Raw genomic sequence first — 13,203 nt, 5'->3', positions numbered from 1 at the left:
TATATATTGATATATAATGTAGGAACCAGAATATTGATAACAGAAAGAAATGGGGGGAGGGAGGTTTTTTGGGTTGGTGCACTAATTGTAAGTGTATCTTGTGTTTTTTATGTTGATTTAATAAAAATAAAAAAAAATTTAAATAAAAAAAAACGATACAGATAATTAAAAAAAACGATACCGATAACTTCTGATATTACATTTTAAACCCCCCCCCACACACACACACACACACACACACACACACACACGGTTGATATATCTCTACCCAAATGACACATTTGTCCCCAAGTACTGACCCAGTTGTGTGCAAAGTGACATGTGAGCTGCAGAAGCCTGCAGGCTGCACGCGTCGTCATCACTGAGAGAATGTTAACCCCCTGCAGTGCTGGCCCCGCCCCCCTTTGCAGAGACACACGCGTGGTCTCTTTCAGTCGTCATGCATTCTCCTCACCCACCCTGGATGACCCACTCAACACTGTGCCGGTGATTCAGCAAAACGGAGCGAGCACCAAAACGGAAAATTGCATTACAGAAAATAAAGGACTTTATCACAATATTCTAATTTTCTGAGACAGTCCTGTATACTTTTGAGCCAGCACATTTGCTCACATTATCAGTAGAGCCATAATAAATTCATAAAAGAAGCAAACTTCATGAATGTTTTTTTTGGTGACCAACAAGTAAAGTATAGTCAGGTCTCAGGTATAAAGGACCAGTCATGCGCACCTTTGACCGACGCCAGTCCTTCTGCTTTGACTTCAGTGATGTGGAGCTGCTGTGTGCCGTCCTCGTCCACCACCGCCACGCAGAAACCTGGACACACCACATAGGAGACCTTCGTTGTCACAATAATTCTATCTAAGTTATGGCAAAATACATTGGGAACATTTAAGATGGCACAAAATATCAAAAAAACATGATTTGCTAGCATAAAATGTTAGCATACTTTTAGTATGCTAATATAAAAGTTAGCAAACTTGTATGATGGCGCCAAGTATCAAAAAGCATTAATTTTCCAGTTTAAACGCACAAAATTGGATAATATGCTAGCATAAAACATTAGCTTGCTAATCTTAGCATGCGAACGTAGGAGAAGTGGACATTTAAGATGGCGCAAAATATCAAAAACCATGATTTGCTAGCATAAAATGTTAGCATACTTTAAGTATGCTAATATAAAAGTTAGCATACTTGTATGATGGCGCCAAGTATCAAAAAGCATTAATTTTCAAGTTTAAACGCACAAAATTGGATAATATGCTAGCATAAAACATTAGCATGCCAACATAGGAGAAGTGGACATTTAAGATGGCGCAAAATATCAAAAAGACATGATTTGCTAGCATAAAATGTTAGCATACTTTTAGTATGCTAATATAAAAGTTAGCATACTTGTAAGATGGCGCCAAGTATCAAAAACCATTCATTTTCCAGTTTAAACGCACAAAATTGGATAATATGCTAGCATAAAACATTAGCATGCTAATCTTAGCATGCTAACATAGGAGAAGTGGACATTTAAGATGGCGCAAAATATCAAAAAGACATGATTTGCTAGCATAAAATGTTAGCATACTTTTAGTATGCTAATATAAAAGTTAGCATACTTGTAAGATGGCGCCAAGTATCAAAAACCAATAATTTTCCAGTTTAAATGCACAAAATTGGATAATATGCTAGCATAAAACATTAGCATGCTAATCTTAGCATGCTAACGTAGGAGAAGTGGACATTTAGATGGTGCAAAATATCAAAAACCATGATTTGCTAGCATCAAATGTTAGCATACTTTTAGTATGCTAATATAAAAGTTAGCATACTTGTATGATGGCGCCAAGTATCAAAAAGCATTAATTTTCAAGTTTAAACGCACAAAATTGGATAATATGCTAGCATAAAACATTAGCATGCCAACATAGAAGTGGACATTTAAGATGGCGCAAAATATCAAAAAAACATGATTTGCTAGCATAAAATGTTAGCATACTTTTAGTATGCTAATATAAAAGTTAGCATACTTGTATGATGGCGCCAAGTATCAAAAACCATTAAGTTTCAAGTTTAAACGCACAAAATTGGATAATATGCTAGCATAAAACATTAGCATGCTAATCTTAGCATGCTAACATAGGAGAAGTGGACATTTAAGATGGCGCAAAATATCAATAACCATGATTTGCTAGCATAAAATGTTAGCATACTTATAGTATGCTAATATAAAAGTTAGCATACTTGTATGATGGCGCCAAGTATCAAAAACCATTAATTTTCAAGTTTAAACGCACAAAATTGGATAATACGCTAGCATAAAACATTAGCATGCTAATGTTAGCATGCTAATTTTAGCATGCTAACATAGGAGAAGTGGACATTTAAGATGGTGCCAAGTACCAAAATCCATGACATATAAATATTTCATATTTTATTTTTCAATTTTTTTATGACTGAGACCCTTCCTAAGTCAATTGGACACACGTCCCGCCTGAACGGGTCTGATGCCTACCGTATCCCAGGCTGCAGGACTCGGCTCTGTCGAACTGGATCACCTTGGTGGGCTTGGAGCAGATCTCCATCTCCTTGTAGATCTGCACAAACACAATCTGTGCTTATTACTCTCGTCTTTATTCACGCTCCTTAAGTGTGCATCATGGTGGGGGTGGATCATGGTGGGGGTGAGGGTGCATCATGGTGGGAGGGGGGTGAGGGTGCATCATGGTGGGGGTGAGGGTGCATCATGGTCGGGGTGAGGGTGCATCATGGTCGGGGGGGTGAGGGTGCATCATGGTGGGGGTGAGGCCGCATGAGGTGTGAGAGCCGTGAAATGAGAAGGTAATGAAGATGTTGATGAAAGAAGACGCAGAGGAGAAGATTGATTGTCCTCGGAGCGTGACTGACCGCCACCTGACCATTCTTCTTCGTGGCGCCGACTAATACGGACGCCGTGTTGGGGTTCAAACACGGCGACATCATTGGCGCCAATATGCTAATATGGAAGAAGCTAGCACACTTGTATGATGGCGCCAAGTATCAAAAAACAAATTTTCAGCTAGCGGGTCCATGACTTGTTTTGTTTGATCAGCCGTTTTACTGCGGGGGTGCGTCTCGGTGCCGAAGCCGAGTTTCTTAACATGGGGATGTTCTCACTACTTTTCTTTTGTCGAGCACAAAGAAAAGAACATTTTCGTTAAATGTAAGTTGGGTCTTGGATCAAAGATCCTATCTACTGCCCGAAACAGCTATTCAAATCTGCTGAAACAGCTACAAAAGCGACGGGCTTGGACAAAGCTAGTAAAGAAAGACACACAGCGGCTGGATTTTGACGGAGGGACTGCTAGCCAGGGCAACGTTGACGGAGCCATTGCAGCGTGTGTGCTAGAACAGTGGTCCCCAACCACCGGGCCGCGGACCGGTACGATTGGTACCGGGCCGCGCAAGAAATGTAATTAAAAAAATAAAAAAAAATTTAAAAAAAAAAAAAAAAAAATTTTTTAAATCAACTTAAAAAACACAATATATACATTATATATCAATACAGTCTGCAGGGATACAGTCCGTAACACATGATTGTATTTCTTTATGAAAACAAAAAAACAAAACAAAACAAAAAATCCCCCCCCCCCCCGGGGCGTGGTTTGGGGCGTGGCTATTTACAGCTAGAATTCACCAACTCAAGTATTATACATATATATTTCATTATGTATGAAATACTTGACTTTCAGTGAATTCTAGCTATATATATATATATATATATATATATATATATATATATATATATATATATATATATATATATATATATATATATATATATATATATATATATATATATAAGGGCTGCAACAACTAATCGATTAAATCGATTATAAAAATAGTTGCCGATTAATTTAGTCATCGATTCGTTGGATCTATGCTATGCGCATGCACAGAAGCTTCTTTTTATTTTTTTTTATTTTTTATTTTTATTTTTATTTTTATTTTTATTTTTTTTTTAAATAAACCTTTATTTATAAACTGCAACATGTACAAACAGCTGAGAAACAATAATCAAAATAAGTATGGTGCCTGTATGCTGGGTTTTTTTTCAATAAAATACTGGAAAGGATAGAAATGTAGTTTGTCTCTTGTATCCAATTATTAAGCGATTAATCGAAGTAATAATCAACAGATTAATCGATTATCCAATTAATCGTTAGTTGCAGCCCTAGTATATATATATATATATTTATTTTATTTACATAGAAAAAAATAAATAAATACTTGAATTTCAGTGGCTATCCACTAGATGGCAGTATTGTCCTGTTTAACTTCTCCGTTCATGATGAGTATATAATTTCGGCCACCGTGTTCAATGGAGAAGTGTGTTCTACATATGTACAGGCAACATACACCTTCCCCTTCCAACTGTCCTGGATGAACTGAAATTCTTGTTTCCATTCGTTTTGGAACTTGCGAGCGTATTTTTTTTCATCTTGCTCGTCGACGGCGTCGCCATGTCTGTAATTTCCTCGTTCTTCTGCTTCGTCTCCTCGTTGCGTGCGCAGTTGTGCACTCTACTCTCTAAAAGCCCTAGATGTTATGACGTCATTGGGCAGGCACGCTGTTTATATTGCGGGAAAGCGGATGTGAGAACAGGCTGTCCCCACTCAGTCTCAGGTCCGCATTGAGCTGGAGGGGGCGTGGCCTCCAGCTCCGGCTGAATACCGGGAGTTTGTCGGGAGAAAATGTCTGCCGGGAGGTTGTCGGGAGAGGCGCTGAATACCGGGATTCTCCCGCTAAAAACGGGAGGGTTGGCAAGTATGCATTAATGGGAGCCTTAAAATTAAAAAAAAAAAAAAGTAACTAAGTAGTTACTTTTCACAGTAGCGCCATTACTTTTTGGTGTAAGTAACTAAGTTACTTTTGAAATAAAGTAACTAACTAGTTACTGTTTTTCAGTAACTAACCCAACAGTACTCGTATGGATTCTTCATTCATCACCCCAAGTTTTACAATGTAACTCAAACACTTATTGAGTCTTGTTTAGCTGATCGGAGAGCTAGCTTACGCAGCTCGCGGGTCCACGACTTCTGTTTTGTTTGATCTTCCGTTTTACTGCCGCGCCACGAAGCAATTAAAGTATGTAAATAAACATTTACAAAAGATTTCTGTGTAATAATAATAATAAGAATAATGGATTGGATTTTATGTGGCACTTTTCTATTACTAGATATTCAAAGCGCTCACAGAGAAGCGGGAAGCCATCATTCATTCACACCTGGTGGTGGTAAGCTACATTTGTAGCCACAGCTGCCCTGGGGGTGGACTGACGGAAATAACGCATTCCACAACATTTATATATCTGCGACTAGAGATGTCCGATAATATCGGCCTGTCGTTATTATCGGCCGATAAATGCTTTAAAATGTAATATCGGAAATTATCGGTATCGTTTTTTTTATTATCGGTATCGTTTTTTTTATTTATTAAATCAACATAAAAAACACAATATACACTTACAATTAGTGCACCAACCCAAACTCATTCACACAAAAGGGTTGTTTCTTTCTGTTATTAATATTCTGCTTCCTACATTATATATCAATATATATCAATACAGTCTGCAAGGGATACAGTCCGTAAGCACACATGATTGTGCGTGCTGCTGCTCCACTAATAGTACGGTACTAACCTTTAACAGTTCATTTTACTCATTCTCATTAATTACTAGTTTCTATGTAACTGTTTTTATATTGTTTTACTTTATTTTTTATTCAAGATTTAAAAAAAAAAATGTATTCATCTCATATTATTTTATTAATTTTTTAAAAAAGGACCTTATCTTCACCATACCTGGTTGTCCACATTAGGCATAATAATGTGTTAATTCCACGACTGTATAAATCGGTGTGACGTAACATTATCAGGTAATGAGAAGGGACTTTTATTTTGAAGGCGAGTTGCTCCCTCCTCTAGTTTCCGGTAGTCTCAGCACGACGACAGTCAGACGCCCACTCGTTTACACACGAGACAGGTTGACATGTTTCAGCGCTCCAAGTTTGTTGTTTCTTCCCACAAAGTGCCTTGGAAACATTGTCTGTAAGTCCTGTGTCTGTTTTATGAGTGACATGAAGACGTTGTGTGTGCGTGTAAATGTAGAAATAGCACTGTGCGACGATAGCTTGTTCTACTGTTTAGCTTGTTGCTACTTAGCATGTAGCTTCTTTGCTCGCTAGCTCACTCCTCTAAGGGACAGTGCAATGTTTGTAAATGTCAATCTTATTCATGTGTGGCTTTGAGTGTTACATGGGCTATGTAGGGCTATTTACAGCACTTTATGAGCACTGTTTACATCAGGGGTCACCAACCTTTTTGAAAGCAAGAGCTACTTCTTGGGTAGTGATTAATGCGAAGGGCTACCAGTTTGATACACACTTCAATAAATTGCCAGAAATAGCCAATTTGCTCAATTTACCTTTAACTCTGTTATTATTAATAATTAATGATATTTACACTTAATTGAACGGTTTAAAAGAGGACAAAACACGAAAAAAATGACAATTAAATTTTGAAACATAGTTTATCTTCAATTTCGACTCTTCAAAATTCAACCGAAAAAAAGAAGAGAAAAACTAGCAAATTCGAATCTTTTTGAAAAAATTGAAAAAAAGAACATCATTAGTAATTTTTCCTGATTAAGATTAATTTTAGAATTTTGATGACATGTTTTAAATAGGTTAAAATCCAATCTGCACTTTGTTAGAATATATAACAAATTGGACCAAGCTATATTTCTAACAAAGACAAATCATTATTTCTTCTAGATTTTCCAGAACAAAAATTTTAAAAGACATTCAAAAGACTTTGAAATAAGATTTACATTTGATTCTACAGATTTTCCAGAATAATTTTTTTTGAATTTTAATCATAATAAATTTGAAGAAATATTTCACAAATATTCTTCGTCGAAAAAACAGAAGCTAAAATGAAGAATTAAATTAAAATGTATTTATTATTCTTTACAATAAAAATAAAAAAATTTACTTGAACATTGATTTAAATTGTCAGTAAAGAAGAGGAAGGAATTTAAAAGGTAAAAATGTATATGTGTTTAAAAATCCTAAAATCATTTTTAAGGTTGTATTTTTTCTCTAAAATTGTTTTTCTGAAAGTTATAAGAAGCAAAGTAAAAAAAATAAATGAATTTATTTAAACAAGTGAAGACCAAGTCTTTAAAATATTTTCTTGGATTTTCAAATTCTATTTGAGTTTTGTCTCTCTTAGAATTAAAAATGTCGGGCAAAGCGAGACCAGCTTGCTAGTAAATAAATACAATTTTAAAAATAGAGGCAGCTCACTGGTAAGTGCTGCTATTTGAGCTATTTTTAGATCAGGCCAGCGGGCTACTCATCTGGTCCTTACGGGCTACCTGGTGCCCGCGGGCACCGCGTTGGTGACCCCTGGTGTACATGCTATGGGTGAGGGCCGACATCCGGGCAACTGAGCTACATACGGGTTCTTCGAGCCATAGCAACCAGACTGGCGTTGAAAACAAACCGTCGCCATTACTCTTTAACCTGTCGACCTACGCTGGTTAAACCCGTCATTCTGCCTCCAAAATGCCGAAAAACTGTGTTGTTTTTGGTTGTGCTAACCACAACTGGAAACAGGGGAAACAAAGGTTGTATTTTGTTCTGCCAAAGCGCGATAAAAGCCCACAGAGACGAGACAAATGGCTCGCAGCTTTACACCGGGAAAACGAGGACGGTTCTCGCTGGAGTCCCCCAAAGTCCCGGGTCGTGTGTTCGGATCACTTCGTTTCTGGTAAATATAAGGAACAAAAATCCACCTTCTTAACCACAACTTGGCTATACCGTCCGTGCTAATGTTGTACTTGTTGAATTTGTACCTTATAACGTTCGACAGCTGAAGTTGTTGTTGTACAAAAATAACATGCGGTATATAGTCTATAGCCTAGCTAGCTATTTTCGAAAACCGGACAACGAGAGGATACCAAAGGCAGCGTTAAGATGGACACCACCGGGAAAACGTAAGCCAGGGCGGCCAAAGAACACCTGGCGAAGAACAGTTGAAGGGGAGCTGAAAGAGATGAAGCTTACATGGGGCGAGGCACAGAGACGAGCACAGTCGCGAGATGAATGGCGTCGAGTCGTCGAAGCCTTATTTCTCATCCGGGAAGAAGAGGATTAAGTTAAGTAAGTAATATACTATATAGTCTATAGCCTAGCTAGCTATTTTCGAAAACCGGTTTCGTTATACACTAACACTTGATCTTGTTGTTGATAACTTCCGCGTCTCTTTCTTAGTAGCGCGCAGGCTAAGCTAACTAGCAAGCTAAGCTAAGCCTGAGAAGCTTTAAAGTTCACTGAGACGAGTCTGACGCAAATAATACATTTTCGTTTTCTCACGCGAGATGCGAATAAGTAAAAATGCGTAAATGAAGGATTTAACGCCGACTTCCAAGCCACAACACCCGTTAAATGCTTTTTCTGTCAATGCTGTGTTTGCTGTCAGCTGGTTTGTTTTCAACGAATTCCCGGTTGCTAGGGGATTGGTAGGCGGAAGTGACGTAGGTCCGCCCTCACCCATTTGTGTCTCTTTATACAGTTTTATAATAACAACAAAGAAATAAATGACCAATTAGACAAGAAGAAAGGAAAAGTGCATTCCCTGTGAAAACCACTAAAGCTTCTTAAAGATAAAAGGCCTGGGGCCGTACTTATCAAGCTTCTTAGAATGACTCCTAAGAAGTCTGCTAAGAGTTGACTTAAGAGTAAATAAATTTTTCGCTGAAAGCTGCACTTAAAAGTTAGTTATCAAGCGTCTTACTCACACTTTCAGCGAAGTGTAGGACTGAATCTTAAGTGTCACACTCAGAGCTGAATTACGACATTACTATGTGCCGTAAACGCAATTTTAGGTGATGTCATTTCTGTGTCCATAGAAATGACCAATCACGGAAGGGAATCCGTTGTCTAAGAATAAAGAAATATCTTGGAAATATTTAAGTGGACAATGGGAGTGTATATTTTGACAATAAACTACAAAATAATACAAAACAAACTAGTCCCCGCCGGCACTCACGCTACCACTCACTGACGTCACTCACCTCACGGCCACACACATACGCTACTGTCATAACATTTTCTTTCCAATTCATTAATTAGGCAACTAATTTGAAACTGGTGTGGGTGGCTCTATATCAGCGGTGTCAAACATAAGGCCCGCGGGCCGAATCAGGCCCGCCAACAGGTTTTATCCGGCCCGCGGGATGACTTTGCCAAGTATAAAATGAACCAACATTTTTCTATGAAATAAACTGCTGTTTTAAATGTGTCCACTAGATGTCGCAATAGCAATTATTTGTATCTTTGTAGATGATGTTACATATGTAAAAACAAAAACAAAAACCTACATGATGTTAGTATATCAGTCGAGGAAAATGAGCAAACGACATGAATAACATACTAATTTGATTTTGATATTATATTTTTATCTTGATAGATTGAAAATTAACACCAATGAGTTGGCTGATGAACATTATCACATAATTTATTCAGAAAGTATAAATAACAACTATTAAAGGTAGAATACTATTAACCACAACATGTAAGTGTAAAAAAACCCCAACAACATTATGATTTGTACATTTTCAGAATGTGCTTGTTCTATTTTTAAACAAAGAAAACCATGTGTAAAAGTTATCGTGCAGTGATTTTACCAGTCCGGCCCACTTGGGAGTAGATTTTTGTCCATGTGGCCCCCGATCTAAAATGAGTTTGACACCCCTGCTCTATATATACTAGCCCACTGCAGACACATGCAGAAATCAACAAGGAATCGAAAAGTATTAAATCTGTGACAAAAATAATATCCGCTCTGTCTAAACGATACCGTTTGATCAGCTGCTCGTCATCAAAAAAAACCAAAACATTGTTCCGTTCCCTGAACGTTGGCGCACGTCTCTCTCGCCTCAGTGCCATCCCCTGCTGGCAACTCCTAACCACTTAAGACACCTCTGAAGGTCTCTTAAATATCGTGGAGAGTAGGAGTGATTCTTAGACTTAAGAACGTTGATAAAAAGCTTTTATTCTTAAGTTTGAGAGTAGGACTAAATTTCGCAAATTCTCAGGACTTAAGTGTAAAATGGCACTCTAAGAAGCTTGATAAGTACGGCCCCTGGACTCTTTCTTCCCTTTCCTTGGAATCTTCATGTTAGCTATCTGTCAACTTGTTTACGTCACGGACACAGACACGTAGGACGGAATAATCGGTATCGGTTGATATCGGTATCGGTAATTAAGAGCTGGACAATATGGGAATATCGGATATGGGCAAAAAGCCATTATCGGACATCCCTATCTGCGACGGTGCGGCATATATATGGAAAAAATATATTTTTAAAACTTAGTGGGTGTGGCTTAGGTGTGCACTATAGTCCGCAAAATATGGTTAAAAATAGTAAATAGTGACATGCATACATGTTGTATGTGCTGATGTAGTTCTGTTGTTGTTAAAAAAATAAAGAAAAAAGTGGCAACTATGTGTTATTATCAGGACGATGACCTCACCACGTCATAGACGTCCTCCTCAGGTCGGGGCACGTAGAGCAGAGCGTGGTCGTCCTCGCCCACCTTCACACGCAGGTAGTGAGCAGACACCTCCAGGTTGTGTTTCTGCAGGGAGGACAACCTCTCATTACTACACCTGAGTGCCTCAATCACACACTCCCACTTCTATGTGACACACTGACAGCGTGCATTGATCGCCCACACCACGCGTGTGTGTGTGTGTGTGTGTGTGTGTGTGTGTGTGTGTGTGTGTGTGTGTGTGTGTGTGTGTGTGTGTGTGTGTGTGTGTGTGTGTGTGTGTGTGTGTGTGTGTGTGTGTGTGTGTGTGTGTGTGTGTGTGTGTGTGTGTGTGTGTGTGTGTGTGTGTGTGTGTGTGTGTGTGTGTGTGTGTGTGTGTGTGTGTGTGTGTGTGTGTGTGAGTGAAGTGACATAAATCATGGTCCCAATAACATGGCATCTAATAGACAATGTCACATTTGCACCCCTGCTGGTGACATCTATCAACATGAGGGTGGTCCCAAAAAGGAGGGGTTTTGTGTGGGTTTTTAAAAAGTGCTCCCCCTCTGGCCAACATATGTAAAAACAAGTGTGTGTCAGAAATTGAAATGCACCCCCCCTTGGCCAAAATGAATAAAGTAAGTATGTATATAGAGACATGCTGTAATAACTTGAAGTAAATAATGACGATTAAAAAGCAATTACAAATACAAAAAATTATTTAAAAAAATAAATAAACTAAAAGCAGTCTTTTTCTCACAGTGTCGACTTTTTTCTTATAAAATTGGGAACAATTTATCATATTCTTTCTGTTTCTGTAATATTGCATAATTTTCTCGTAAAATAATTACTTTAATGTCAAATTATTATTACTTTTTAATGCAAAATGGTGACATTTGTCATAAAATTCTAAGTTTAATTACAATATAGCCAATTTGTTTGTTGTTCTTGTAAAATAGTGAATTTTTTTTAGTAAAATGATGACTTTTGTCATAATTTTGCCAATTTTTTTGTTGTTCTTGTAAAACAGTGACATTTTTTTTAGTAAAATAATGACTTGTCATAATTTCGCCAAGCAAAATTCCGATCATTGTTATAATATTGCCAAAATTTAAAAGTTTTCTTATAAAATTGTGACTTTTGTCGCATAAAATTACGACTCTTTTCATAAAATTGCCAACATTTTAAGCTTTTCTCGTAAATATATATATTTTTTTTGTCAATTACTTTTTAACGCAAAATGGTGACATTTGTTGTATCAAATTCTGACTTTTGTCACAATATTGCCAATGTTTTTGTTGTTCTTGTAAAACAGTGACATTTTTTTTGGTAAAATGATGACTTTTGTCATCATTTTGCCAAGCAAAATTCCCGTCATTGTTATAATATTGGCAAAATGTAAAAGTTTTCTTATAAAATTGTGACTTTTGTCGAGTAAAATTACGACTCTTTTCATAAAATTGCCAACATTTTAAGCTTTTCTCATAAAATCAATTTTTTTTTTGTCAATTACTTTTTAACGCAAAATGGTGACATTTATCGTATAAAATTCTGACTTTTATCAAATTATTGCCAATTTTTTTGTTGTTCTTGTAAAACAGTGACATAGTTTTTAGTAAAATTATGACTTTTGTCATCATTTTGCAAAGCAAAATTCCCATCATTGTTATAATATTGCCAAAATTTAAAAGTTTTCTTATAAAATTGTGACTTTTGTCGAGTAAAATTTACGACTCTTTTCATAAAATTGCCAACATTTTAAGCCTTTCTTGTAAAATTGCGACTGTTATTGAGTAAAATTCCAACTTTTTTAGTTTTTATGTATTTTACAATGTAGTGCTTTTATATTTCCTGTATTTCATATTATTATTACTTTGAACTGTTTTATATTTTAAAAAATTTAAAAGGTGTTCTTATAAAATTATGACTTTTGTCGAGTAAAATTATGACTCTTTTCATAAAAATGCCAACATTTTAAGCTTTTCTCGTAAAATTATTACTTTTTTTTGTCAATTACATTTTAACGCAAAATGGCGACATTTGTCATATAAAATTCTGACTTTTATCAAAGTATTGCCAATTTTTTTGTTGTTTTTGTAAAATAGTGATTTTTTTTTTAGTAAAATTATGACTTTTGTCATAATTTTGCCAATTTCTTTGTTGTTCTTGTAAAAGAGTACATTTTTTTTAGTAAAATTATTACTTTTGTCATAATTTAGCCAATTTTGTTTGTTGTTCTGTAAAAGAGTGACATTTTTTGAGTAAGATGACTTTTTTCATAATTTTGCCAAGAAAAATTCAGATTATTATTATAATATTGCCAAAATGTAAAAGTTTTCTTATAAAATTGTGACTTTTGTCGAGTAAAATTACGACTCTTTTCATAAAATTGCCAACATTTGAAGCTTTTCTTGTAAAATTGCGACTGTTATTGAGTAAAATTCCAACTTTTTTTGTTTTTATGTATTTTACATTGTAGTGCTTTTATATTTCCTGTATTTCATATTATTACTTTGAACTGTTTTATATTTAAAACATTTTTAAAAGGTGTTCTTATGAAATTGTGACTTTTGTCGAGTAAAATTATGACTCTTCATAAAAATGCCAACATTTTAAGCTTTTTTCGTAAAATGAT

The 13,203-nt window shown here is 36.2% G+C and overlaps 1 protein-coding gene and 1 long non-coding RNA gene across 2 annotated transcripts in view; one reads left to right on the top strand and one right to left on the bottom strand.

The window, feature by feature from the left end:
* Positions 1-2,970, bottom strand: part of LOC133649514 (integrin-linked protein kinase-like) — a 51,992-nt gene extending 49,022 nt beyond the window's left edge. The window contains exons 1-3 of the mRNA XM_062046102.1: positions 2,899-2,970; positions 2,507-2,588; positions 717-816 (exon numbers count right to left, since the gene is read on the bottom strand). Coding sequence (XP_061902086.1) covers positions 717-816; positions 2,507-2,588; positions 2,899-2,970 — 254 coding nt within the window. The remainder of the gene's footprint in view (positions 1-716; positions 817-2,506; positions 2,589-2,898) is intronic.
* Positions 2,971-6,005: 3,035 nt separating this feature from the next.
* Positions 6,006-10,912, top strand: LOC133650021 (uncharacterized). Its single transcript, XR_009826174.1, has 2 exons — positions 6,006-6,078; positions 10,558-10,912. It is a non-coding gene; the product is annotated as an uncharacterized LOC133650021 (long non-coding RNA).
* The last annotated feature ends 2,291 nt before the right edge of the window (positions 10,913-13,203 follow it).

Source organism: Entelurus aequoreus, linkage group LG05 (genome assembly GCF_033978785.1).
Source record: "Entelurus aequoreus isolate RoL-2023_Sb linkage group LG05, RoL_Eaeq_v1.1, whole genome shotgun sequence".
Taxonomy (NCBI): domain Eukaryota; kingdom Metazoa; phylum Chordata; class Actinopteri; order Syngnathiformes; family Syngnathidae; genus Entelurus; species Entelurus aequoreus.
Note: the sequence above shows the minus strand (reverse complement) of the source record. Positions and strands in the feature narration are given on the sequence as shown.